Source organism: Rhincodon typus, chromosome 28, assembly GCF_021869965.1.
Source record: "Rhincodon typus isolate 14 chromosome 28, sRhiTyp1.1, whole genome shotgun sequence".
NCBI lineage: Eukaryota > Metazoa > Chordata > Chondrichthyes > Orectolobiformes > Rhincodontidae > Rhincodon > Rhincodon typus.
Genome location: NC_063359.1, coordinates 6,658,485 through 6,684,439, shown reverse-complemented (window position 1 = coordinate 6,684,439; position 25,955 = coordinate 6,658,485). Strand labels below are relative to the sequence as shown.

The following is a 25,955-nucleotide window of genomic DNA, read 5'->3' as shown; positions in this document are numbered from 1 at the left end:
TCAGAGATTTCTGATGAAGGGTCTAGGCCCGAAACGTCAGCCTTCCTGCTCCTATGATGCTGCTTGGCCTCTCTTGATACCAGTGATTGTTTTTCCTTCATTAAGGATAGGAATATTCATGGAGCCTCCTCCTCCAGTGAGCTGTTTAATTGTTCAGAACCGTTCACAACTGGATGTGGCAGGTTTGAACTTGTTTCAAAAACTTTGCTCGAGTTAGAAATAGTGAGAGGATCATTTAACCAATGTGAAATAGGCAAATGAGATGGTAATGCATAATTTAGTCGGACAAACTAACTGGGGTACCTTTCCAGGATAAGTGTACTTGCACTGTTGGATTGGGAAGGAGCATAGAGGCAAAGTTCTATGGTGTGATACCAATCATTTAAAAGGACAATGGCAGTGTTCCCCATTGCCTTTATTTATGCATAGGAACAAATCAAGCAAGAAGATAGATTTCAGCTGAATTCTTACCTTTAAAACTGCTTCAGGGAAATTTCTGTTGAAAAAGCGGACAACCTCTTTCACATACAAGCTGGCCTTGGTGCGGACAGTGATCATGTAACCATCGCCAAACCTTAGGGAGAAGCAAAACAGAAGCGGTGACCAATCTGAATCCATCTTAAAATCAGATGACCATCATCTTACATTCACAATTTTGTGTGAAGTGCAGTATGGAAGAATTTGTGCAAATGCACTGACCTTAAATGGAGCTCAAAGGGCAGAATCTCAAGAAGGTGTTAGATGTAGTTCTTAGGGCTAAAGGGATCAAAGGGTATGGGGCGAAATCAGTTTTTGAGCTCTATGATTAGCCGTGATAACACTGAATGGTGGAGCAGACCCGAAGGGCTGACTGGCCTACTCTTGCTCCTTTCTTTAAAGCTTCTATCTCAGACATCGACACAATCCAAATGTAGATGAACACACTTTTTTAAAACAAAACCCTCTCATGTAAAAGCTGCGATGGATGTATGGACTTTAAAAGAAATACATATTTTAGATATATAATTTATTTAGACCCAGATCTACCACTTTGATTCAATTGAACTCCCTTAGCTGAAATGTGAGAAAGAGGAAAAATACAAATACTGTACCAATAAATGTCTAATGTCGAGGTACCACTATCAGCTGAGTTATATCAAATCCATCCACAGTTGCACTCTACCTGCTGCTCCCCTTCCTTCTCCCTTTCATTCGACTTTGTAGTCTCCACCCATCCACCATCCAATTCCTATTCTATTTTGCATTTTCTATCTTACCTCTCATTCCCAACCCTCAGAGCAGCTAATATTTCTATGAAGAGGTAACAGAAGGGCTTGATGATGGCAATGCTGTTGATGTGGTATACATGGATTTTCAGAAGACATTTGATATAGTGCCACACAACAGACGTGTGAGAAATGTTATAGTTCATGGTAAAAAAGGGACTATAGCAACATGGATACAAAATTGGCTGTGTGATAGGAAACAAACAGCAATGGTCAACTGATATTTTTTGGCTGGAGAAAGATACGTGGAGGTGTTACCCCAAGAGTTGGTATTGGACCCATACTTTCCCTGATTTACATTAATGATATCGATCACAGGACAATTTCAAAGTTTGCAGGAGACACTAAACTTGGAAAGAATTGTAAATTATAAATTGTGAAGAGGACAGTGTCCATCTCCTAAAGGACATTGACAAGTAGGTGGAGGGGGCAACTATGTGGTAGATGAGGTTCAATGAAGTGAAATGAGGTGATGCAGTCCAGTAGGAAGAACATTGAAAGACAATATAAAATAGGGTGCACAATTCTAAAGGCAGTGCAGGAGCAGAGAGATCTGTGTGTAAATGTGCACAGATCATTGAAGGTGACAGGACAGGAGGAGAGCAATTAATAAAGCGTACAGTGTCCTCCGTGTTATTATTACGAGTATAGAGTACAGGAGCAGGCAGGTAATGTTGAACTTGTACAAGTTGTTAGATTTCATATGGGGTATTGTGTACAGTTGTAGACGCCACATTATAGGAAGGATATGAATGCAGTGGAGATAGTGCAGAAGCGATTTGCAAGAATGGTTCCAGGAATGAGAAACTTCAGTTATGAAGATAGATTTAAGAAATTGGGACTGTTCTTGGAGAGAAAAATGTTAAGAAGAATATTGATAAAGGTTTTCAAATTTATGAGCTGGCTGGACAGAGTGGATAGAGAAAAGCTGTTTTAGCTCATAAAAGGAACAAGAACAAGGGGAGGGAGAGGCCAGAGATTTAAAGTGATGTGCAAAAGACACAGGGTGTTATGCGAATAGTCAGGGTATAAAAATATGGTGGAGGCAGATTCAATTGAGGGTTTCAAAGGACATTAGATGATTATTTGGATAGAAATGATGTGCAAGGGTATGGGAAAAAGCAGGAGATTGGCACAAGGTGATAAAGTTTGAAGAGCTACTGCAGGCACGATGGGCCAAATGGCCTCCACAGCAACTCTGTGAACAACCAATTGTAATGGACTGGTCTCAGCTGCTGCCACTCTAATGGATCCTAACACAGTCCTGCACATCTTGAGAGACTGCTGCTCTTCTCACTAACACACAGTTACCGTCAGGATGATACTCTGAGCCATTTCTTCCTCCATTCATTTGCCACCCATCATTGCGATGCCTTGGAACAATGCCAGTTTCTTGGTTTATACTAATGATCTCCAAAATCAAGACTTCCTCACTTCCCTCAACATTGTTTTCTCTATACTGATAGATTGTCTCACTGAGATCAGTCAGGGGAAATTAAAATTCAAAACAGCAATAACCATAAATATTTGGTCCCTACCCTAGATCTAAGAAGCTGTGGCATTCAAGCTACCCACGGCTGAGTTTCAAACTGCACGTACGATCTACAAGCAGAAACCACTTACTACTGCATCACCCACTGCTCACTAAGTTCAGCTTTCACGTTCACATTTCTGTCACTTTGCTATCTCCAGTCATCCATCCTCAATTAACTGCAGTTTGTTCAAAACTCAGTTACAGTGCTGTGATCCTGCACTCCTCTACGTTCTATTCACCTTTCACCATCCTCCCTCTCCTTCTTACCGATTTATAGTGATCAACTCTACCAGTTTTCCATCCTGTTCTCCAACCCCTGGTTTCCCAATGCACTGGATTTAAAACCCTGGTCCTCAAATACTTCCACAGCCTTAACTCAAAATACAAAAAAAATTGAGAGACCCATTGAGTCCTTGCTCAGTCCTCTATGCATTGTCCACCACTGATGGCAAAGCCTTTATACCATTGCTGTGTAACTCTGCTAACCTTCTACTCTTGTGTTGTGTCTTACTTTCAGTGTACCTTTCAGGGACATGCTCATTATATCATCCCTCTATCACAGCACATGACCTGAGGGTATAATGGTGTCATACTCTATCCTGCCTTAGATCACATGAAGCATGGTGCTCTATGGGAAGCGGGAAGCATAGTCCTGTGTTTTAACTCAACAGCTGAATCGATGTACAGACATATGTGTGCCTGAGGAGTGCAGAGTTTGTACCTTATAGTTAGTTGTCACAATTGTTTCTTGGATTCTTCAATATGATATCCACAACCAGTTTCTTGTATTACGGAAAATAACATAAGTACAATCGTATCAGGTATAACATTCTGCTGGAGTCAAATTTACACTATCTACTTTTTAAAAACAACTGGGCTATTAAAGTCAATCTTTTGATCACCTCTTCCAATTTGCCCAGAGTTAGTTCCACCTTTAACCTACCACCCAACATAAATCACCTCAGGCTGATTTCCCTACTCTTGAAGTGTAGATGTGGTGAAGTTGGCTACACCTTCAAGGTTGGTCCAACCTCATCCCGCCCCCTTGACCTGTCCGTCTTCCTTGGACTGACCTATCCCCTTCCCAACTCCCCACCTACACTCACCTTTACTGGCTCCATCCCCGCCTCTTCGACCTGTTTGTTTCCTCTCCACCTATCCTCTCCTCTATCCATCTTCTATCCGCCTCCCACTCTCTCCCTATTTATTTCAGAACCCCCTTCCCTTCCCCCTTTTCTGATGAAGGGTCTAGGCCCGAAACGTCAGCCTTCCTGCTCCTCTGATGCTGCTTGGCCTGCTGTGTTCATCCAGCTCTACACCGTGTTATCTCTGTGCTAAATTACCTGTTTTTCAAGTGCTGGATGCTGCCAAGACACTTGAAGCGTCCATTCACCATGATGGCCAGCCTCGTGCACAGTGCTTCGCACTCCTCCATGCTGCAGAGTTTAAAAAGGACAGATGAAAGATAACATGTTCCCACTCCCTCACCAATTTGCAAAGCACAGACAAACAATGGCGAAAAATATTTCCGCTTTAGCTCAGCCTGTCTTTTCAATTTATTTAGCAACAGTGTGATTGCAGTGAAACGGTCACGTCTCATAGCTACGCGCTGTGTCCTTTTACAAAATGGAATGTGGTTTCATATTCATTCAGAAAGCCACAATTCTGAAGAATGACAGAATTCTACTCTGAGCACCTAATGTTAACAGGAAACATTTTCTGATCAGAGACAGAATCATTTCAAGCTGTCTCTGTTCAAAAAAAAAGTGCACTGCATTATCACCCAATTGGTTCTCAACCAGGTATGACAGTGTTTTGCGTGCAAAATCTTAATGTTTATTGAACTGAAAATGGATATCAGAATTTTTAAACAGACAAAGAGGTACTTTCTCCTTATATCTGATTATACAGTGATATTAACAATTATGTTCGCAATTTTTAACAGAGAAGTAAATCTCAGGATTTTAGTCTGTGATGTTACTCCAGTATGTGTCCTGCTTGTCCGTTTGTACTTGGCAAAATTTGACAATTTAATTTCCATAATTATTGTGAATTCAGACCAGCATCTATCATACACTTGCTTTTGTCCATCTCTTATGGTTCGATGAGCGAGTCTGTCAGTAATATGCCTAATTATTTTCCATTTAGTTTGTACATACTGAAATGTATCTACTTTCAAATAGCTCCAGTTCAGCCTGTGCCTTTACAGAAAGGGGTAGAAATTTAAAGTGATGCAAAATGCTAGGCAATGGATTGGTTCTACCTGCAGCGCCTGATATTCATTCAAAAGAAAAATACTGCGTATGCTGGAATTATGAAACCAAAACAGAAATTGCTGATAAAGCTCAGCAGGTCTGGCAGAGAGGGAGAAACTGAGTTAATGCTTGAAGTCTGGTATCACTCTTCAGAGTTCTGAAGACAAGTCATATTGGACTTGAAATGCTAACTCTGTTTCACTGTCCACAGATACTGCTAGACCTGTAGAGTTTCTGCAGCAACTCTGTTTCTGCTCCTGATATTCATTTCCTCATAACTCACTTACTTTACCATCACATGCTGTGAATAATATATGGCTGATCCATATTGCCTGTTTGCACAAGACCTGACTAGATCAACTTACTCTACTCCCAGAGTAACAGAATTTTGTTTCAATTCACTTAATTTCCCACTGTACACCACAGAATAATGTTAAAAAGATAGTGTCAGATATTGGGATAAATTCCAATAGTGGTGTGGAATTGAGTTAATACATTTTCATGAAAATATTAGGTCTGCTATTTTAACTTCAAAACTATATCCATTTCAATAAAATTTAAGCTGTGGTCCAATGGGCAGCATTCATGCCTCACAAGGTTCTGGGTTTGAGTTCCACTCCAAAGCCCCGAGCACAAATACTCCAAAGTTGCACTGTCAGAGGGGTTGTCTTTCAGATGTTAACCCAAAGCCCAGTCTGTTTGCTCAAGAGGATGTGAAAGATCCGAATGAATCATCTTTCATGTTTCCCTGATGTCTAGCTGATCAATATGTACTCTTCAACCAACATCAAAACAGATAATTTGGTCTTGTTCATGTTCTTTGTGCTTGTGATAAAGGATCACCCTCAACTCGAAATGTTTTTCTCTCCACAGATACTGCCTGCCCTGAATCATGTCATAGAATCCCTGCAGTGTGGAAGCAGGCCATACAGCCCATCGAATCCACACCAACCCTCCAAAGAGCATCCCATCGAGATATACTCCCCCTGTAACCCTGCATTTCCCATGGCTAATCCACCTAGCCTGCATATCTCTGGATGCTACAGGGCAATTTAGCATGGCCAATCCACCTAACCTGCCAATCTTTGCACTGTGGGAGAGAACTGGAGCACTCAGAGGAAACCTACACAGATAGGGGGAGAATGCGCAAATTCCACACAGACAGTTGTCTGAGCATATTTCCAGAATTTTCTGTTTTTATTGTGGGACTTGGCATTACGTAAATTGGCTGCCACACTTCCTACATTACACTAGTGACAACATTACAAAAGCAGTTGATTGCTGTAAAATGATGAGGGATATCATGAAAGGTGATATCTTTTTACAAATCTTTCTTTTAGAGTGGGTAACCCAAGTTAAAATAATGGACACTGAATTCATACAAATGTTGAGATGTCCATTATTAATGTCACAAAGTACAATCTTATCCCACTGAACAATATGTCGGTGATATGTTACAAAATAAAACTACATCTGACTATGCATTTCAACTAAATTACACATGGTTAACTCAGTTGATATCATAATTGGCTTGCTCCTGGCAATTTTGAAAACTGAACCTTCACAGTAAACTGTTCCCATACTAGGTATACAAAAGGAGAACCAAAATTGGGGCTGCATTCTAAAATGAAGACAACTAAATGATTGAAAGGTTTATTTAAAGCTTTTCAAATATCCCAACATAGTAATTAAATGTCAAAAAGCCAATGCTTCCACAAAATGAAAAAGAGTTTTAAAAAAAATACAATGGTTTTTTTTTCGCTATCCTCACAAGCCCCGACTGGATTTTCTGGAAGAGTTTGTTTCAGGTTTCCAGCATCTGTGGTATGCTTTTGCCTAGATTTGTACCTGATGTGGTATTGACTGATCTCTGTCCTGATAGGCCCCTCCTTCAGTGGAAACCACAATGCTTATTAAAGTTGCTCTGTTGCAGCCGATACCAGAGGTACATTTCCCAACTGTCCAATTCCTCTCCCTCCAGTGTCTAATAATCACTGCAAATGCCCAGAAGTTCGGCTCAGTTCCTGAACTGTTTCACTGATGCTTTGTAGTGTTGAAGTACACTTTGTCATGGCTCTGACCTGAATTGATTTTGATATCTCATGCTTTTCTAAGAAAACCACACAAGTATTTGGGTAAAAATAGAGGCTATGTAGTTTCTCAGAATCATGGTGAGAATTCTTATTCATCTCTGACCTTTAGAGTGCCAGCATTCATAACCCAGTAAGGAGTACTGTGTACAGCTCTGGTCGCCCTGCTACGGGGAGGATATTATTAAATTGGAGAGGGTTCAGAAAAGATTTACCAGGATGTTACCAGGACTGGAGGGTTTCAGTTATAGGCACAGGCTGGATAAGCTGGGACCTTTGTTTCACTGGAGCGTTGGTGGTGGAGGGGTGACCTTATAGTGGTTTATAAAATCAAAAGGAGGCATAGATAAGATGAATAGCCAAAGTCATTTCCCTAGGTTAGGGGAGTTCAGAACTAGGGGGCATATTTTTGAGATGAAAGGGGAAAGATTTAAAAGGGACCCGAGAGCCAACTTTTTCACACAGTGGGCGGCTCACACGCGGAATGAACTGCCAGAGGAAGTGGTACAAGCAGGTACAGTTACAACATTTAAAAGGCATTTGGACAGATACATGAATAGGAAAGGTTTGGAGGGATATGGGCCAAACATAGGTAAATGGGACTAGTTTAGCTTGGGAAGCTTGGCTAGCATAGACAAGTTGGATTGAAGGGTCAGTTTCTGTGCTGTATGACTCTATGACAGAACCTCCAGAAATATCTACATTGACTGCGAGATGGTCAACAGAATTGCCACAGCAAGCTCAGAATGTGCCCATTTAGCTAAGTGAGTATGAAAGAAATGAGGTATCATATTTACAACAAAACCTGCTACAGAATCTTCTGCAGACTTGCAAAACACGGGATCATAGAATCGTACAGTCCTTATATAGTGTGGAAGCAGACCATTCGGCCCATCAAGTCTGCACCAAACTTCCAAACAGCATCCCACTAGACCCACCCCCTACCATATCCCTGTAACCCTGCATTTCCCCTGGTTAACCCACATAGCCTACACATCGCTGGACACTATGGGCAATTTAGCATGGCCAATCGACCTAACCTGCACATCTTTGAACTATGTGAGGAAACTGGAGCAACCTGGAGGAAACCCATGCAGACATGGGGAAAATGTGCAAACTCCACACAGACAGTTGCCCAAGGGTGGAATCAAACTGGAGTCCCTGGCGCTGTGAGACCATAAGACCATAAGACATATGAGCAGAAATTAGGCCACTCAGCACCTCGAGCCTGCTCCGCCATTCAATCATGGCTGATAAGTTTCTCAACCCCATTCTCCTGCTTTCTCCCAATAACCCTTGATCCCCTTGACAATCAAGAAACTATCTATCATTGTCTGAAAGATACTCAATGACCTGGCCTCCATAGCCTTCTATGGCAATGAATTCCATAGATTCACCACTCTCCAGCTCAGAAAGTTTCTCCTTATCTCCATTTTAAAGGGTCTTCCCTTTACTCTAAGGCTGTACCCTTGGGTCCTAGTCTCTCCTGTTTATGAAAACATCTTCCCAATATCCACTCTGTCCAGGCCATTCAGTATTCTGTAAGTTTCAATTAGATCCCCCTTCATCCTTCTAAACTTGAGTATAGACCCAGAGTTATTAAATGTTTCTCATATGTTAAGACTTTCCTTCTTGGGACCATTCTCGTGAACCTCTTCTGGACTCGCTACAGGACCAGTACATCCCTCCTGAGGTATGGGGCCCAAAATTGCTCACAGTACTCTAAATGTGGTCCGACCAGAGCTTTATAAAGCCTCATAAGTACATCCCTGCTTTTATATTCTAGTCCTCTCGAAATAAATACCAGCATTGTATTTGCCTTCCTAACTACTGATTTAACCTGCAAGTTTACCTTAACAGAATCCTAGTCTAGATCTCGCAAGTTCCTTTGCACTTCAGATTTCTGAATTTTCTCCCCATTTAGAGGCATCAGTGGTAACCATTGAGCCACCGTGCCACCTAAAATGGGATCTGGGTGCTCCCAGCAAGGCCAGCTCCTGTTGCCCCTTCCAAACTGTCCTGATGCTGACTTGCTAGACCACCCCAGAGTGCAGTTACAAGTCAACTACATTGTCGCAGGTCTGCAGTCACATTGTTGGCACAACCAGTAAGAATGGCAGATTTCCTTCGCCAAAGAACATTAGTGAACCAGCTGGAATTTAATGACGGCTGACTATTGTTTCATAGTCACTACTGCAGACAGTAGCTTTCAATTCAAGAATTAGTCATTGAATTTAAATATCACCAACTAGGAGGCCTTATGGTGAAGGGTAACGCCCCTGCCTCAGAGCCTGAAGGCTCTAGGTTCTAGTGCCAGGATGTGCCAGCTATGGAAGGTACATTTGCAACGTGATGATCAACCTGTAAAAAGCCTTCCACAACACGCCTACAGCAGGTGCTAAAAATTGGGAAGCAACTTCTGGTCAGCCATGTCCCACCCAGATGGAAAGGGCATCCAGGTGGCTATAAAACCAAATGGCAAATGAAAAGTAGCAGTAGACATCCAGCTGGCTAGCCAGTATCTGGCGACCTGACATAATATTGGAGGAAGTTAAAAGAAAATTTAACAATCCACCAACTACCGAGGTGGGATTTGAACTCAATGTTCATGCAGCATTTGGTTGGGCCCTGGCTTATTAACTCAGTAACATTACCTTCAGCTCCCTTCTTTTAACCAGGATCTATGTGAGATGCATTTTCAGCTTCTGAGAAAGTCTTATTCAAATAACAACCTTTTTTGTAAAAAAAAATTAGAAGTTTTTGTGGTTTTTCATTGTTATTGCCATTTAATTAGCAGTATTACAACTTTTATAGTTCTGCATTTTTGACTGAAATTTACAAAAAGACTCCTTGTTATTAAGGTTGAAAATCCCTGCCTGAGGGGGCAGAAGAGAGTACATCACAGGGTAGATTGTACGTGGGTTATGGAAGGAACAGATTTGGTGTGCATTTTCTCATTCGAGTTCTTTCACATGCTTCTCCCCCCCCTTCTTTTTGATGTTCACAGTTCAATTCTATCTACTGGCTGTGAATGTTATTGAAAGAATGTCACACAAGAAGGACTTTGTTACTTCAAGTGGCTTTAGTATCTATTGGTGCCACAGTCAGTGTTGCTTGATTTGGTTTATTGAAACAGACTGCAAGTTGGTTGAACCGGAAGAAAGGTGAATGAAATTGCAACAAACATACAGATGCTACATCCAACATTTCAGAAATAACGCCTTCATGCACTTGCTTTGCAGGAGATAATAACTCAAGACTTTCATTTGTCCTTTTTGAAACCAGTTTGGTTTCCATGTACATATTATTCTTTACTGTCAAAAAACATAATTCCTCCCAAGATATTGTGTTTGCTGCTGGTCTTTATAATGCAGGCCATGTAGTGGGAGGAGTTAACATTAACACTTATTGACTAATGACACACCATCATCACAGAAAATAACGTAATGTCACATAATCTTGCTCTCTCTTGCAGCCTCATGGCAAGATAAAACCAAAGGATTAGGGAGCTTTTAAAAACAGTGGAGGTCAACTAAAAGATCAATAAGGTGGCAAAGACGGAATATGAGGATAAGCTATCAATTGATATAACAGCAGATTGTAAGGGTTTTTTTTAAATATATGAAAAGTAAGTGGGAGACAAGAGTAGAGACTGGGCCACTGGAAAATAAGGTTGAAGTCATAGTAATGGGGAACAAAGAAATGACAGAAGAACTGAATAGGTACTTTGTATCAGTCTTCATGGTGGAAGACAGTAGTAGCATACTAGAGCTGCAAGAGAGTCAGAGAGCAGAGGTGAGTGTAGTGATCATCACAAAGGAGAAGGTGCTGTGGAGCTGAAAGGTCTGAATTTGAATTAATTACTCAGACCAGATGGACTACACCTCAGAGTTCTGAAGGAATAAGCTGAGGAGAGTGTGGAGACATTGGTGGTCATCATTCAGGAACCACTAGAGTCAGAGAGGGTCCTAGAGGACTTGAAAATGGCTAATGTAACACCCCTGTTTAAGAAGGCAAAGAGGCAGAAGACAGGAAATTATAGGCCATTTTTAAGATTTGAGAAACAAATTCAGAAATTGCCAGAAAAACTCAGCAAGTCTGATAGCATCTATGGATAGAAAGCAGAGTTAACATTTCAGGTCCAATGACGCTTCCTCAGAACTGATTGTAGCTAGGAAAGGATTGGTATATATGCTACAAAGGGTTGGGGTGGGGGCAAGACAGTTGCAGATGGAGCTGAGAGAGAGAGAGGAAAATCTTCTGGGCAGACAAAGGACTGGGTAAAAGCAGCGTGGAAGAATGTTAGTGACTGACAATGTGTTGCTTGTGGCAGCAATCCATGTGACGACAAGGCATGGTGTGTGGGAGTTGGGATTAGGACATGGAAGAAGGTGCTCAGACCCTAAAATTATTGGACTCAACATTGAGCCCAGAAGGTCCCCAACAACAGCTATCCATTCTCCCAGACTGACCTTTACCCACTCCTTTGTTTGCCAGAGTGTCGTTCTCTCTCTCTGGGCTCCAGTTCCACTTATCGCTTACCCTTTCCCCCCTCCCTCCACCCCTCCTCCAGCAAATATACCAACATTTTCCTCACTACAATCAGGTCTGAAGAAGGGTCACAGGATCTAAAATGTTAACTCTGCTTTCTCCCTACAGATGTGGCCAGACCTGCTGAGTTTTTCTAGCAGTTTTTGATTTTGATTATGGTTTCCAGCATCTGCAGTGCTTTGGTTATTTTTGGTAAGATTTTAGAGTCCATTATTAAGAATGACATTGGTGAGCACTTGAACGTGCATTGTAAAATAAGGCTGAGTCAGCACTGTTCGGTCAAGGGGACATCATGCCTGACAAATCTGTTAGACTTCTTCAAGCAAGTTACACGAGAGAGAGACAGTGGACAAGATCTGTTTGGATTTCCAGAAAGCCCTTGACAAGGTGCTGTGCAGGAGGTAGCAATATCAGATAAGGGCATGTATAGAGGGTTGAATGACTGGCAGAAGGCAGGGAGTAGGGGTAAATAGATCTCTTTCAGGATGCCAGCCAGTGACTAATGGAGTTCTGCAGGGGTCAGTGTTGGGACCACAACTACTCGCATCATACATTAACAATCTGGATGAAGGAACGGAGGGCTTTGATGCTAAGTTTGCAGATGACACATAGATAGGTGAAGGGACAGGTAATGTTGAGGAAGCGGGGAGGCTGCAGAAGAACAGGCTAGGAAAGTGGGCAAAGAAGTGGCACTTGGAATACAATGTGGGAAAGTGTGAGGTTGTGAACTTTTTATGGAAGAATAGAGGCAGAGACTATTCTCTAAATGGGGGAAGGTTTCAGAAATCTGAAGCACAAGCTACATCAGGATTCTCTTAAGGTTAATGTGCAGGTTCAGTTGGCAGTCAGGAAGGCAAATGCAAAGTTAGCATTCACTTCAAGAGGGCTAGAATACAACAGCAGCTGAGGCTGCAGAAGGCTCTGGTGAGACCACATTTAGAATACTTGGGCCCTATATCAAAGGAAGGATACGCTGGCCTTGGAGGGGTCCAAAGGAGGCTCACGAGAATGATCTTGGCAAAGAAAGGCTTGTCACGTGAGGAGCAGTTGAGGACTTTGGGTCTGTATTAGATGGAGTTTAGCAGGATCTCATTGAAACTTGCAGAATATTGAGTGTTGTGGACACAGTGGATGTGGAGGAGATTTTTCCTACAGTAGGAGAAACTAGGAGCCCAGGACACAGCCTCAGGGTGAAGGGATAACCTTTTAGAATTGAGATAAGAAGGGATTTCTTCAGCCAGAGGGTGGTGAATCTATGGAACTCATTGGTACAGAGGGCTGTGGAGGCTAAGTCATTAAGTGTATTTAAGACAGAGATAGATAGGCTCTTGATTAGTAAGGGAATCAAGGGTTATTGAAAGAAGACAGGAGAATGAGGTTGAGAAACATATCAGCTATGATTGAATGGCAGAGCAGACTCAATGGGTTGAATGGTCTTGTAATTTGTTGTCAACACATTCCCCTGGCAGCTTCCTAGCTCTGAGTGAATATCATTGTTTACCCCTTCCCAGAATGCACCATGGGAGATGTAACCCAATGGCACAGACTGAAGCACTGCTGACACTAAGGGAGGATAACAACGTTAAACCCCATCCTAATGTGGTTCAGGTAGCTCCTTGTTTATAAAACACACAAGCCTACTGTTACTGAAGCCCTCAAAAGCTAGTCACTTAATTGGCCATCCTTCACAAAATGCAGCAAACCATGAGTGATCTCACCTCACGGAAAAATAAAGCAAGCTAAATTTTCTACAGATCAGACATACCAACTTGGGGGTTTGCTCATGAGTAAACATAATATTCTAATAAAGTTGACTTTTCTGACAATGTTTGAGAATCTGTTGAACCACACAAAAGGAATTTGAGAAACGATGACAGTAATTTTACAGCAAGTACAAAAACCTAAGAATCAGATTATTCAAATATTTGGAATAGTTTTTTCAAAAATACCTGTGTTATTTGAAATTCTGTGCTTCCCATGAAAAGGATACTGACAACTTTACATTATTACTCAGTAGTTGGCTTAGAAACAATGGTTTCTTTGGATTTGGGTGTGTTATTGAAAGGTTTCTCAAGTATGCAACACATGGTGTACATCAGAATTACCCTGAAATAATCTAATGTTCTGGAAGAAGACTTACACAAGTATGATTGCCAAATAAGTAGAAGCACAGTCATTAAACTAAACGCTTTCTGGTGAATTTGACAGAGTTTACTTTTGGCTGTTGGGCAAGTATAGGCAAACATTCACCCTTTGCTGTCCAAATATAGTATAAGACTAAAAATAACATGCATAACAAGTATCTCACTAGTTCTCACCGAAAACTCTTTAAACATGAACGCTGGAGATCCCGTACTTTCTGATTTAGAGACTTAGAACTAAGCTTTTTAATAGCTACAGCATGGAAACAGGCCCTTTGGCCCATTATGTCTATGCTGATCAACAAACACCAAACTACATTAACCCCATTTCCCTGCACTTGGTCCACAGTCTGACATTTTAAATCCTCGTCTAGATGGTTCTTAAATGTTAAGACAGCAAGCTTTACCCATTTTTCTTTTGGTCATGATTTCTGACCTGTAACCTTTGTGATTGTTTCATTTCAACCTGATAAAAAAAAAGTACCAGATCACAAAACAAAATACCAGTTTTTTTTGGCGTCTTGAAAGAACTTTACAGGAGGGGCCATCATAAAATCATTACAGCATAGACAGACCTGTTTAAAGTTAAGAAGGGTTTTCTTAGGGTCAAGAAAGCAAGCAAGCCCCATATTAAGATATTGTGCATCATGACCTCCAGATCTCTCGAAGTGCTTCATGGCCAATGAAATATCTGTGCAACATTATCATTCTTGTAATGTAGATAGCTAGGAAGAAACTGCTACTGGTGGAAAGGTAAGTAATCAGAGACAGATTTAAGGTAATTGGGAAAAAAATGTAGGGAGAAAATAAGCAGGAATTTTTTTTTCTCCACAGTGAATTGCAATGAATTAGTATTTACTTTCTAAAAAGGTGGTGGTAGGATTAAGAGTCATTTCTGAGAGGTTAGCAACATGAAAAAAAAAGATCCTGGAGGGCTTTGGGGAAAGAGCAAGGAAATGGACCTACTGGAATAGATTTTCAAACAGCTGATGCAGAGATGACAGATAAAATGGCCTCATCTTGTGTTGTCTAATTCATTATTTTTGTTCCTCTTTCATTGCCAAAGAGTCATTTGACTCCATATAAAGCAATTGCACCAGGGAAGAGTTTGCAAATATTTTGTCCACAATGTATCTACAATACTGTAATAAGTCAACACTTAAGCAGTCTGTAAGATGTCTTTGTATGTGGGTACTGATATCTTGTTTTTTTGTTTCTGGAAAGGAAGTATAAAGTGGCAACTTTGCATCCAATCCAAAAGACACACCTGTGTGATGTCAGCACCACTGAACGCCCGGTCTTAATGATGTCAAGAATTAGGTTCCACAAAAATCTCCGTGCCTTGGGATCCATTCCTGTTGTTGGTTCATCCTGAAATATAACAGAAAAACAGTAATTTACAGAGTGCAGCATTTAAACTTGCAAAATGCCCAAGAACGTGGAGAACGAGATTCAAAAAAGGCCTGTTTGTCCAGAAGTACTTGTAAAAACTGCATGACGGGCATCTACTAAATATCAAATATACTGGCCTGTCATTGAGCGGTAAAAATGCTTGGCAAAGAGTGAGTGTCTGTAACCCTATCCCTCTGGCACTTTCTCCTCCTTTGACAGTCACATCTCATCATACCCACCCTTCTCACTTGTCATTTAATATCCTTATTTTCTATGGGCAATGGATTATCCATGAACTATAAATATTTATCAGAGATTTCTTCACAGCTTTCCTCCATCAGACTCTGCATGGTGTATTTTAACTTCTGTTTGAAATGATCATGCTCTCTCTCCTCTTAGTAATTACTGCATCTATATAGACCCCTCGGCCCATAGTCACAGCCATTCCCTTTGACATTGCTACTTCATATATTCTAGCTACGCCCACTATACCAGTCGCAGATGAGAACAGTTATCATCACTTCTTTGTTTTGCTTTCAAAGTACATTTCCCTGTCCCCTCTAAACTCGATAACTGCGTCCATCCCTGGAAAGAAACTAACCCCAACTCACTCACAAATTGCATTTTCAAAATCACAGCACTCTAGCTTCTGGGCCTCTGTTCACCACAATGTTCTTCAGCAATGGTTTTTTTCAAACATACCCTCACCTCCATCTTCGATACCCCAGTCCTGATCAAAACCACTACTCTCTTTCACTCTGCCATTTCCCTAGTTCAGGCTCATGTCTGCTTCCCAAAGTCCACAAGGTGCAGGTGTGAATAGTTATATTAGATATTTGGTTTAAGCCATTCACCACCAAATCTGACTGACCACATAACATCTCATCTTCCAAAGCTACTCTTTTGTTCAGGATTATCCAGGAATGTTAGGATAACTATATTCTCTAATGTAAACTTTTCTTTAACCCTTCTTCTCTGTCTCTGCTATCACACCTTCCATAAAAATTGTGAGGAACTCATGGGCTTGTTTATCACTTAGATTGAGACTATTAGATCTGCTCCTTGCGCTGCACCCTTCCCCACCTTTCTCTGATCTGTCAGAAGAAACTTCCTGCATATTTGCCCCCTGCTCTAGTCCTGAACACTCATGTTTCTCACGTATCTCTTTCACCTGCCTCCATGCCCTCCTCAAGCTCATCTTACTGATGAGGCCCAGCTCCCATGATTCTATTTCCAATGAACTATTGCCCACCCAACTTCCCTCACTGTCTACTGTGAGAGCTCATGGTCTTTACTGATTTTGTCTCCTTGGATTCTCATCCACAACCTCGCTTTCCTCCTTTAAATTCCCCTTTAAAACCTTTGACCGAGCTTTTGCATGTTGCTCAGAAAGAGGAGAAAAAGTTATTACAAAGTTGAACGACATATCACTACCTTACTGACTCCAAAATTAATGATTACTTAAGAAACGTCACACCATCCAGGACAATGGAACACACTTGATTGGCACCACATCCACAGATACCCATATCCTTCAACACCAATGCTCAGCAGCAGAAGTGTGTACCATCTACAAGATGCACTGCAGAAATTCACCAATGCTCCTTAGGCAACACCGGAGATAAACCCATGACCACTTCCATCTAGAAGGACAATGGCAGCAGATACATGGGAACACCACTATCTGCAGGCTCCCCCCCAAGCCACTGACCAACCTGACTTGGAAATATACCGTTGTTCCTTCAATGTCGCTGGGGGTTAAAACATGTAACTTTCTCCCTGTCAGCATTGTGGGTTTACCTACAGCACATGAATTGCTCAACACCATGTCATCCAGAGTAACTAGTCAATGGCAAAAAATGCTGGCCCACCAGCAATATCAAACATCCTATGAGCGAATTGAAGAAGAAAAATCTCACACAGACTATTACAGCAGTGAATATTTGTAAATGAGAACCAATTATATACTGAAGGGGTTAACATTTGAGTAGCTTGTTTTAAATGTGACAAGGAATCCATGTTCATTATGCACTACTTGTGGAAAATTCTTGGGCATGGTGAAATTGTCAGTAAGCACAATTTGTCTGTTCTGGTGCGATTCTAAATCAACCGGAACAAGCATGATTGGGTTTCCTGGGGACAAGCACAAATGTTTCATCACTCAGTATCTCCCAATGATGTAGCACAGCATGTTGCCATTGATTCTGCACAAACATTCTCAAAGTGTTATTTTCTATTCTCTTATGTCTTTCATTTTGTATGCGCCTTTAACATATATTTTCTGCTTCCTTATGAAGAGTATTATAGATTCTCACCACCCACCACGTGCCCCCCACTCACCATGACATATGACGTGGCATTTCACACCCATTCCCAAGCAAATTCTGCCAAATTTGAGACAGTGCATCAATTTCAGTGGAAAATGTACAACAATTCGAGTCTGCAATCTTTCAAAGGTGATTCTTTGATCTATATCAATTTGTTTGTCTCTTCTCCCACTTCCTTTTTACTTTGGAAAAATTTCTTCCCCGCCACCTCTGCAAAGTCGATATAAGCTCATGAGGAAGCATGTAATGACTATATTGATGAGTACTGAAAACTCACCAAAACAAGTTGAACACACTTTTTGGAAGCTAGTCAAGAATTGTCAAATATCTGTAGCTGGCTGGTATGTACTTTTTAATTCAAACAAAGACTACTCCAAGAAAACACACTAGAATTGCTTTATGAGAGTGTGCATTTGTAGCCACTACATATATATTCAAAAACTGCATCTCATTGAAAATAATAAGCATACCGAGGTATATTTGGTTTCCCAAGCATATGGCCATGAAACTTAACTGGCAATATTCTTTCAAAGAAGTTTTAGCTCAAGGCAAAGTAAATTAATACCATTACTGAATAGGGCTGTTTTACAATCTTTTTAATGACATTGCAACTTGTGTTTGTATCCAAGACACTGCGCGATCTCTATCTTCGGCCATGAAGGATCCATAGTACTGTTATGCATTAAGACAACAATGAAGATAGTTTTGGGAATCAAGGCAGACAAACTGAGACTTTTCTTCTGTACTCTACACTTGGAGTCCACACTGAGTGCACACTGTCATGGCTAGGCTGACTCCAAAACTGGTCAGGTAACGGCACTTACAACATACTGACATTGGCAGAATAATTTTGGAACTTGAACAACATGTATTGACCTGCTGTATTCCAAACCTTACCAGAAAAATTAAAGAAGGATAGCCAATCAAAGCAATGGCAGTAGACAGCTTCCTTTTGTTGCCACCACTGTATGTTCCTGCAGGCTTGTCTGCATACTTTGTAAGTTCCAGTTTATCGAGTGCCCAATTTATAACCTACAGAAATGGAATCAAGAAGATAAAAAGCTTGTGTATGATTTAAGCAAAAAAAAAACACCCTGTCTGCAAGAGTGGCAAAAATTTTCAAGTTAAATCAACAAATTAATAAACATATCTGAACTTTAGGAATTAACAATATGATGCATCCTTTCTAATATTTTTATTCCATTTTTTGTAGCACCATCTTGGCCCTGTCCAATTCCAGTCAGTTATTTGTATTGTCGGAATTTGCCCAACCAGTGTCTTGTTTCAGCAAATCACTAAGGCCAGCTGTTAGAGGGATTTCCTTTTTAATGTCAGCACTTCTGTGACCAGCGGTGTGCCACCAGGATTGGTGCTGGATCCACTGGTTCTTGTCATTGATATAAATGATTTGGATGTGAATATAGAAGGAATGGTTAGTAAGTTTGCGGATGACACCAAAAGAGGTGGTGGACAGTGAAGAAGGTTATCTCAGAGTACACGGGACCTTAATTAGACTGGTCAATGGGCCAAGGAGTGGCAGATGGAGTTTAATTTAGATAAACGTGAGGTGTTGCATTTTGGCAAGGTAAACCAGGGCAGGGCTTATGCACTTAATGGTAGTGTCCTCAGGAGTGTTGCTGAACAAAGAGACGTTGTGGTACAGGTTCATAGTTCCTTTGAAGTAGAATTGCAGGTAGACAGGATAGTGAATAAGGTGTTTGGTACGCTTGCCTTTATTGATCAGTGATTGAATATAGGAGTTGGGATATCCTGTTGCGGCTGCACAGGACATTGGCTACTTTTAGAAAATTGCATTCAATTCTAGTCTCCCTGCTATAAGAAAGATGTTGTGAAACTTGAAAGGGTTCAGAAAAGATCCACAAGGATGTTGCCAGAGCTGGACGGTTTCAGTTGTAGAGAGAGGCTGAATAGGCTGGGGCTATTTTCCCTGGAGCATCGGGGTGACCTTATAGAGGTTTATAAAGTCATGAGGAACATGGATAGGGTGAAAAGCCAAGGCTTTTTTCCCAGGGTAGGGGAGTCCAACATGAGAGGGCATAGGTTTAACGTGAGAGGGGAAAGATTTAGAATTGACCTAAAGGGCAACTTTTTCATGCAGAGGGTGGTGCATGTATGAAATGAGCTGCCAGAAGAAGTGGTGCAAGCTGATACAGCTACAACATTTAAAAGGCATCTGGATAAGTAACTGAATAGGAAGGGTTTAGAGGGATATGGGCCAAATGCTGGCAAATAGGACTAGATTAATTTAGGATATCTGGTTGGCATGGATGAGTTGGACCGAAGGGTCTGTTTCTGTGCTGTACAACTCTATGACGATATAGAAGTTCCTATTGAGACTTTAAGGATTGCTTAGTGTGCAACCTGGTACCAAGGAGCCAACAAAAAGTATTTCACTGATGTATTCTTGTAATATTGTGGCTGGAACATAATGTGGCTTCATATACCCCTTAATTGTACTGTACCTTCTACAGAAATACTGAGGCAAGTTTACTTCATTTTATGCTCCAGTCATTCAATGTACAATTTCATCATCACTGAAGAAAAGTAACTGATGTTTTATTGTTCCAAGAATTGACAGGAAGATATCTTCTTATGGCTTTAAGAGATGAGACTATAAATCTCTTTACTGTCCATTTCAGATTTCAGAGTACACTGGAATTTTTCCTCTTTCAGTTAAGAATGGTGTCTGCATTCTTCCAATGGACTACTTTCCATTGACATCACAAGTTAAATGGACCAAGTTTTGTACTATGAAAGATGGTTTGATGAGGAGTAAATGCTTTACCCTGTAAGTAGCCTGTTTCTGTAAATTCGAGCAACAAATACCCACTAAGCAGTAAAAGTTGCTCTGCTATCTCATTGACACTAAAACAGAAAACTTTAATGGTTGTAGCAATCCATAAAAATTCTGCATATTTTACTGTGTGAATGTGTGTTCCTTTGTGATTTATCAGTAACTCCCGAGGTGAAACTCAACCATAAACTGATGGTATTAATGGAAGATCAAGGAAATTAATGAGGAGCAGGACGAGGACATTCAGAGCTTTCATCTGCTTGGTCACTCATAGATAGATGATTCATTTGTGTTTTGAATATCACTTTTTTAATAACAATCATCCCTGTGCTGAACAGGCATCTATTTACTTCCATCTTGAAAATATTCCATAACCCCCATCTCATTTGACATAGAGTTCACAATTTGAAGAACCTACTGAGGAGGTAAAAATATACTCCTCCTCATTGCCTTTTCAGGACACAGTCTAATATTAAAACAGTGCTCATCAGTTCTGAGCTCCTCCACAAGTAAAAAGAAAAATTTTTCAGGATCGCAAACATTTCAATCAAGTTACCCCTTACTTTTCTAAACTCCACTGGAAACAAGCCCAGTCTGTTCAACCTATCCTCACAAGTCAACCAGTTAATTTGAGGCATCAATCTCATGATCCTCCTCTGAACCAGCTCCAATGTATTGGCATCCTCCCTTAAATAAGGAGATCAAAACCGCATTAGAGATATGGTCTCGCCAATATGTTCAATGCTTCAGTAACAAATGTGATGGTGCTGTGGCTTTAAGAGGTTATTTTATCCTGGTTTTTGTTGAAGAGAGGTTTTAAGACCAAGGTGCAGAGCTGTCTACAGCCAGTAACGTAAACTGTTTGTGAGGCCTTGGTTTTTTTTGAAGTTAGAACAATAGAAGCAGCCTGGTGTGGCCAGCTCTCATAGACCAGGATTTCTAGTTTTCTTTTAGTTTTTATGTTCAACTTTAGGCAGTTGTGGGTTTGAAGAAGTAGAAGCTATCTTTCTCCTCTCTCAGACACAGCAAGAAGCTGGGGTTTCTCTCTGCTGCTGAGTTACCTATATAACATCTATTTTTCTGAATTTTCCTTTTTGTGTTTACGGGATGTTACTATATTGGAACAGTTAATTAGCAATACTTAACGTACATGTTATTCTGTTAAGTTTTCCAAAAGAGTTAAATTATTCTAGGTTATTAGTGTTTAAATAAATTATGTTTTGCTTAACGTTGAGTAGTTTGACCAATCGAATTACATCTGGAACACAGCACTTCACATTTGCCATTAAAATAAGAAAAAGTTAGGGTCTAGACCACTGCCTTAAAACATTTTGAGGGGGGTCTGACCTGGTCTAGAACACAAAGGATAGCATTCCACTAGATATTTTAATCACTTATTGTATCTGCATACTAGCTGATGTACCAGAACACCGAGCTCCCCCTGAACCTTGGAATTTTGTGATGACTCTCCAATTAATTCTCTGCTCTTTCATTATTCCTGCCAAAATGAACTTCAGTTCTTTTCACATTATACTCCAGCTGCCAGATGTTTTTCCCACTCACTCCACACACCTATATGTATCTTTAAGTCTTCTTCACAAGACACTTTCCTAAATATTTTTCAATCTCTGCTAAAGTACCTACCCCATGCCTTTTCTCCCCTCATTTAGTCACTGACATAAGATGCAAAAAAACTGAGGGCCCAGTGCAATACCCTGCTGGACTACATTCATCATGTTCTTCTACCACAAGCTCCTACTTTGTGTAATAACTTTTCATGTGGCACCTTGTCAAATGTCTTTTGGAAATCGCATTATAGTGCTTCTACAGTTACCCCTTTATCAACAGCACATGTCACTTCTTCAAAGGATTCCAATAAATTGATTAAACTCGATTTCCTGCTCAAAAAAAACATGCTGACTCCTCCTGATTATCTTGAATTTTTCCAAGTGGCCAGATACAACTTCCATAAACATTCTGTTCACACACCGCCCCACCCCGTGACAGATGTCTAGCTAACCGGCCTATAGTATCGTGTTTTCTGCCTCTCTCCCTTCTTGAATAGAAGTATTATATTTGCTATTTTCCACTCTGACAGAACTTTTGAGAAACTAGCAGATGTTGGAAAATTAACAGTAATACTTTGATTCCATCAACAGCCACCTCTTTTAATACTCTATGATTAAATCCATCAGGATAGAATTGTAGAGTCATACAGCACGGAAACAGACCCTTCAGTCTAACCAGTCCATAATCCCAAACTAAACTAGTCCCACCAGCCTGCCCCTGGCCCGTATCCCTCCAAACACTTCCTATTCATGTAGTTATCTAAATATCTTTTAAATGTTATAATTGTACCCGCATCCACTGCTTCCTCGAGAAGTTCATTCCACACACAACCCACTCTCTGTGTAAAAAAAATTGCTCGTCTTTTTTAAATCTTTCTCCCCTCACCTTAAAAATATGTCCCCTGTCTTAAAATTTCCCACCCGAGAGAAAAGACACCTGCCATTCAATTTAACTATACCCTCTCGTTATTTTATAAACCTCTATAAGGTCACCTCTCAACCTCCTATGCTCCTGTAGAATAAGTCCCAGCCTTTCCAGCCTCTCCCGATACTCAAACCCTCCATTCCCAACAACATCCTGGTAAATTTCTTTTGAACCCTCTCCAGCTTTATAATACCCTCTCTATAACACAGCGACCAGAACAGAGCACAGTACTCCAGAAGTGGTCTCACCAATGTCTTACACAAACTCAACATAATGTCCCAACTTCTGTACTCAAAGGTATACTCATTTATACTTGCATCATTGAGCTCCATCAGCTGTTTTGTTTTGTTATGAAAGCTGTACGATTTCAGATACATTTTTAATTATCACAGTGAAATCTAGTCTTCACTGTCATCTATGCGTAAGTTTATTCCCCTTGTCCCTTCTACTTTCATTTCCCATTTTAGTATTTTCCTCTCATGTCTCGACTATAGCTCTTGATTCACTATATTTCCACAAACTCAATAAAATATTAACGTTCTATTATACAATACAGTGATATAACCCAATTATATAAAACACTAATGCTGCCACATTGCAGTCAGGATCTTGATTTTGACATGATAGATATTCCATTTTAAGACAATTTCAGGGAAATACTTGAGACTCAATGCATTTATTTTACCATCTAATTCCCTTCGATAACGATAATTTTATGTTTTGTGCACCCATTATGTTGAATGGATGATTAGTTTGTATCCTACCGAACATGAATTAAAAAATAATGCTGGCATGGACCAGCATGGCTGAATGACCTGTCCGTGCGGGATATCATAAATTCCATGTAGTGCTGATGTGATTTGTGGCCCTCTTCCCAACTCTCACCCGCTCTTCGTCTTTCCAAGGGACTCCACGTAGTCTGGTGTAGAGCTCCATGTGTTCCCGGGCAGTGAGCTCATCGAAAAGAGCATCAAACTGTGGACAGTATCCAATACTTTGCTGTACCTTCAGCAGGTCCTTGAGAATACTGTATCAGACAAAAAACAGGAAGGTGAGTGTCGTGTAGTGCCACCCTGCATGGTTCTGCTTAACTCTGAACTTTCTCCCTTGAAACGAAGGCTGAAATGATGACTGAGAGCTGATCATGATAGATAGATAGATAGAGATGGAGAGAGAGAGAAGGAAAGAAAGAAAGATAGATTCATACAGTGTAGAAATGGCCCTTCGACCCATCGAATCTGCACTACCTAACTACCACTAAAAGTGCACTAAGCCCAATTTCCCGCACTTGTCTCACATCCTTGAATGTTACGATATTTGAAGTATTCATCCAAGTATTTTTTTTAAAGGTTGTATGGTCTCCAGCCTCTACCTGCCCAGGCAGTGCATTCCAGATTCCCGCCACCCACTGAGTGAAAAAGTATTTTCCCCAAATCCCCTCTGGATATCCTGGCCCTTAACGTAATTTCAAGCACCTTTCTTTCTCCTGCAGAAGAAAGCCACTTCTTTGATTTACCTGTTTCCATTTACAAAGGCCTCTCCACCAGTTGTACTCTCATCGCCAGTCAGCATCTTGAATGTTGTCGTCTTCCCAGCTCCGTTCACTCCGAGTAACCCAAAGCATTCCCCAGGACGCACGCCTGTACATAAACGATCCACCGCGAGGATTCTGCCCATCCTACGAGACTTGTACACCTGTAGGAGGCACAGTTAGAACGAGTGTCAAGTCTAAACAGAGCCGAATACCAGTTTTCTGATTTTACAGTCTGGTGACTGAACACAACTAAGCAGGATGCATGATCCCCGTCAATCATTAACCAGGAATTTCTGTACATTTAGAAATTTTGGCACAACTGATCCACTTTAGCTTCCTGAATGGCACATTTTTACGTATGGTTCCAACATTTACGAAGATGAGGCACTTTTTTTGGGAATTCAATGTACATTAGGTACAGCCCCAAGATGACTATTTATCTCAACTGTGTTATGCCTCACGGTCAGCATTTCGGTGCCCCTTTAGGAAATCATTATGTCAGTATGCTTTTTAGAAACATCCGGACATCATCACTATGTCATAGCATGTGACAAGAGTGGATAAAGGTTATAGACTCCATCCAAACTGCAATCACTTGAAGCATGGTGTAGTATTGGAAGCATTCTACTTTGTGCAGCTTCATCGTTTAATGTTAACCCGGACATGTGCGTGCCTATCGATACAATATTTGTGTGTGATAGTTGTAATAAATATCTATTGGATTCTTCGATTGCATGAAATCCACACCCAGTTTCCCATGTTACAGGATATAACATAACATAAGCTGGTCCCACGCTGGAGGCAAACTCTCACCACAGAAGGTTATTTACTCCATTATGCCTATGTCAAATCCTTGAAAGAATGATTTAATTATGCTTTCTTCCATGCTCTCTGCCCCATGATCCGTAAATTTTCTTCAAGCATTTATATGATTCTCTTTTGAAAATTATTATCAAATATTCTAACGCTACCCATTTCATGCAGTACCTTCCAGATCATAATAACGTGCTACCTTTTTTGTTTAAGGCTTACATGGAGTTACATAGAATATGGCAGCACATAAACCTATAGATGTACCATAGAAAGCATTCTATCCGATTGCACCACGGCTTGGTATGGGAACTGCTCTGCCTTACGACCGTAAGAAATGACTGAGAGTTGTGAACACAGTCCAGTCCATCATGTAAGCCAACCTTCCATCCACTGACTCCATCTACACTTCTCACTGCATGACCGCAACGAACCAGCTCGGCAAGCCAACCAACCACAACATCCAAAACCCGTGCAACAAATGTACTTTAAAATTTTAGAGGTCAAACTCATTGTTGTGGATCTAGAGTTAGGTGTAAGCCAGACCAGTAAGGACAGCAGATGTTTGTCAATGAAAGAAACAGATGGGATTTACTGACACTCAACAGTAACCATTAGACTGAGTTTACTTTTTCAGAGATAGTAGGAACTGTAGATGCTGGAGAATCTGAGATAACAAGGTGTAGAGCTGGATGAACACAGCAGGCCAAGCAGCATCAGAGGAGCAGGAAAGCTGACGTTTCGGATC

General features: G+C 40.8%; 1 protein-coding gene across 1 annotated transcript in view; it reads right to left on the bottom strand.

The window, feature by feature from the left end:
* abca2 (ATP-binding cassette, sub-family A (ABC1), member 2) overlaps positions 1-25,955 on the bottom strand; it is a 402,151-nt gene that overhangs the window by 7,689 nt on the left and 368,507 nt on the right. The window contains exons 33-38 of the mRNA XM_048613349.1: positions 24,380-24,558; positions 23,749-23,890; positions 18,453-18,587; positions 15,104-15,207; positions 4,143-4,235; positions 472-574 (exon numbers count right to left, since the gene is read on the bottom strand). Coding sequence (XP_048469306.1) covers positions 472-574; positions 4,143-4,235; positions 15,104-15,207; positions 18,453-18,587; positions 23,749-23,890; positions 24,380-24,558 — 756 coding nt within the window. The remainder of the gene's footprint in view (positions 1-471; positions 575-4,142; positions 4,236-15,103; positions 15,208-18,452; positions 18,588-23,748; positions 23,891-24,379; positions 24,559-25,955) is intronic.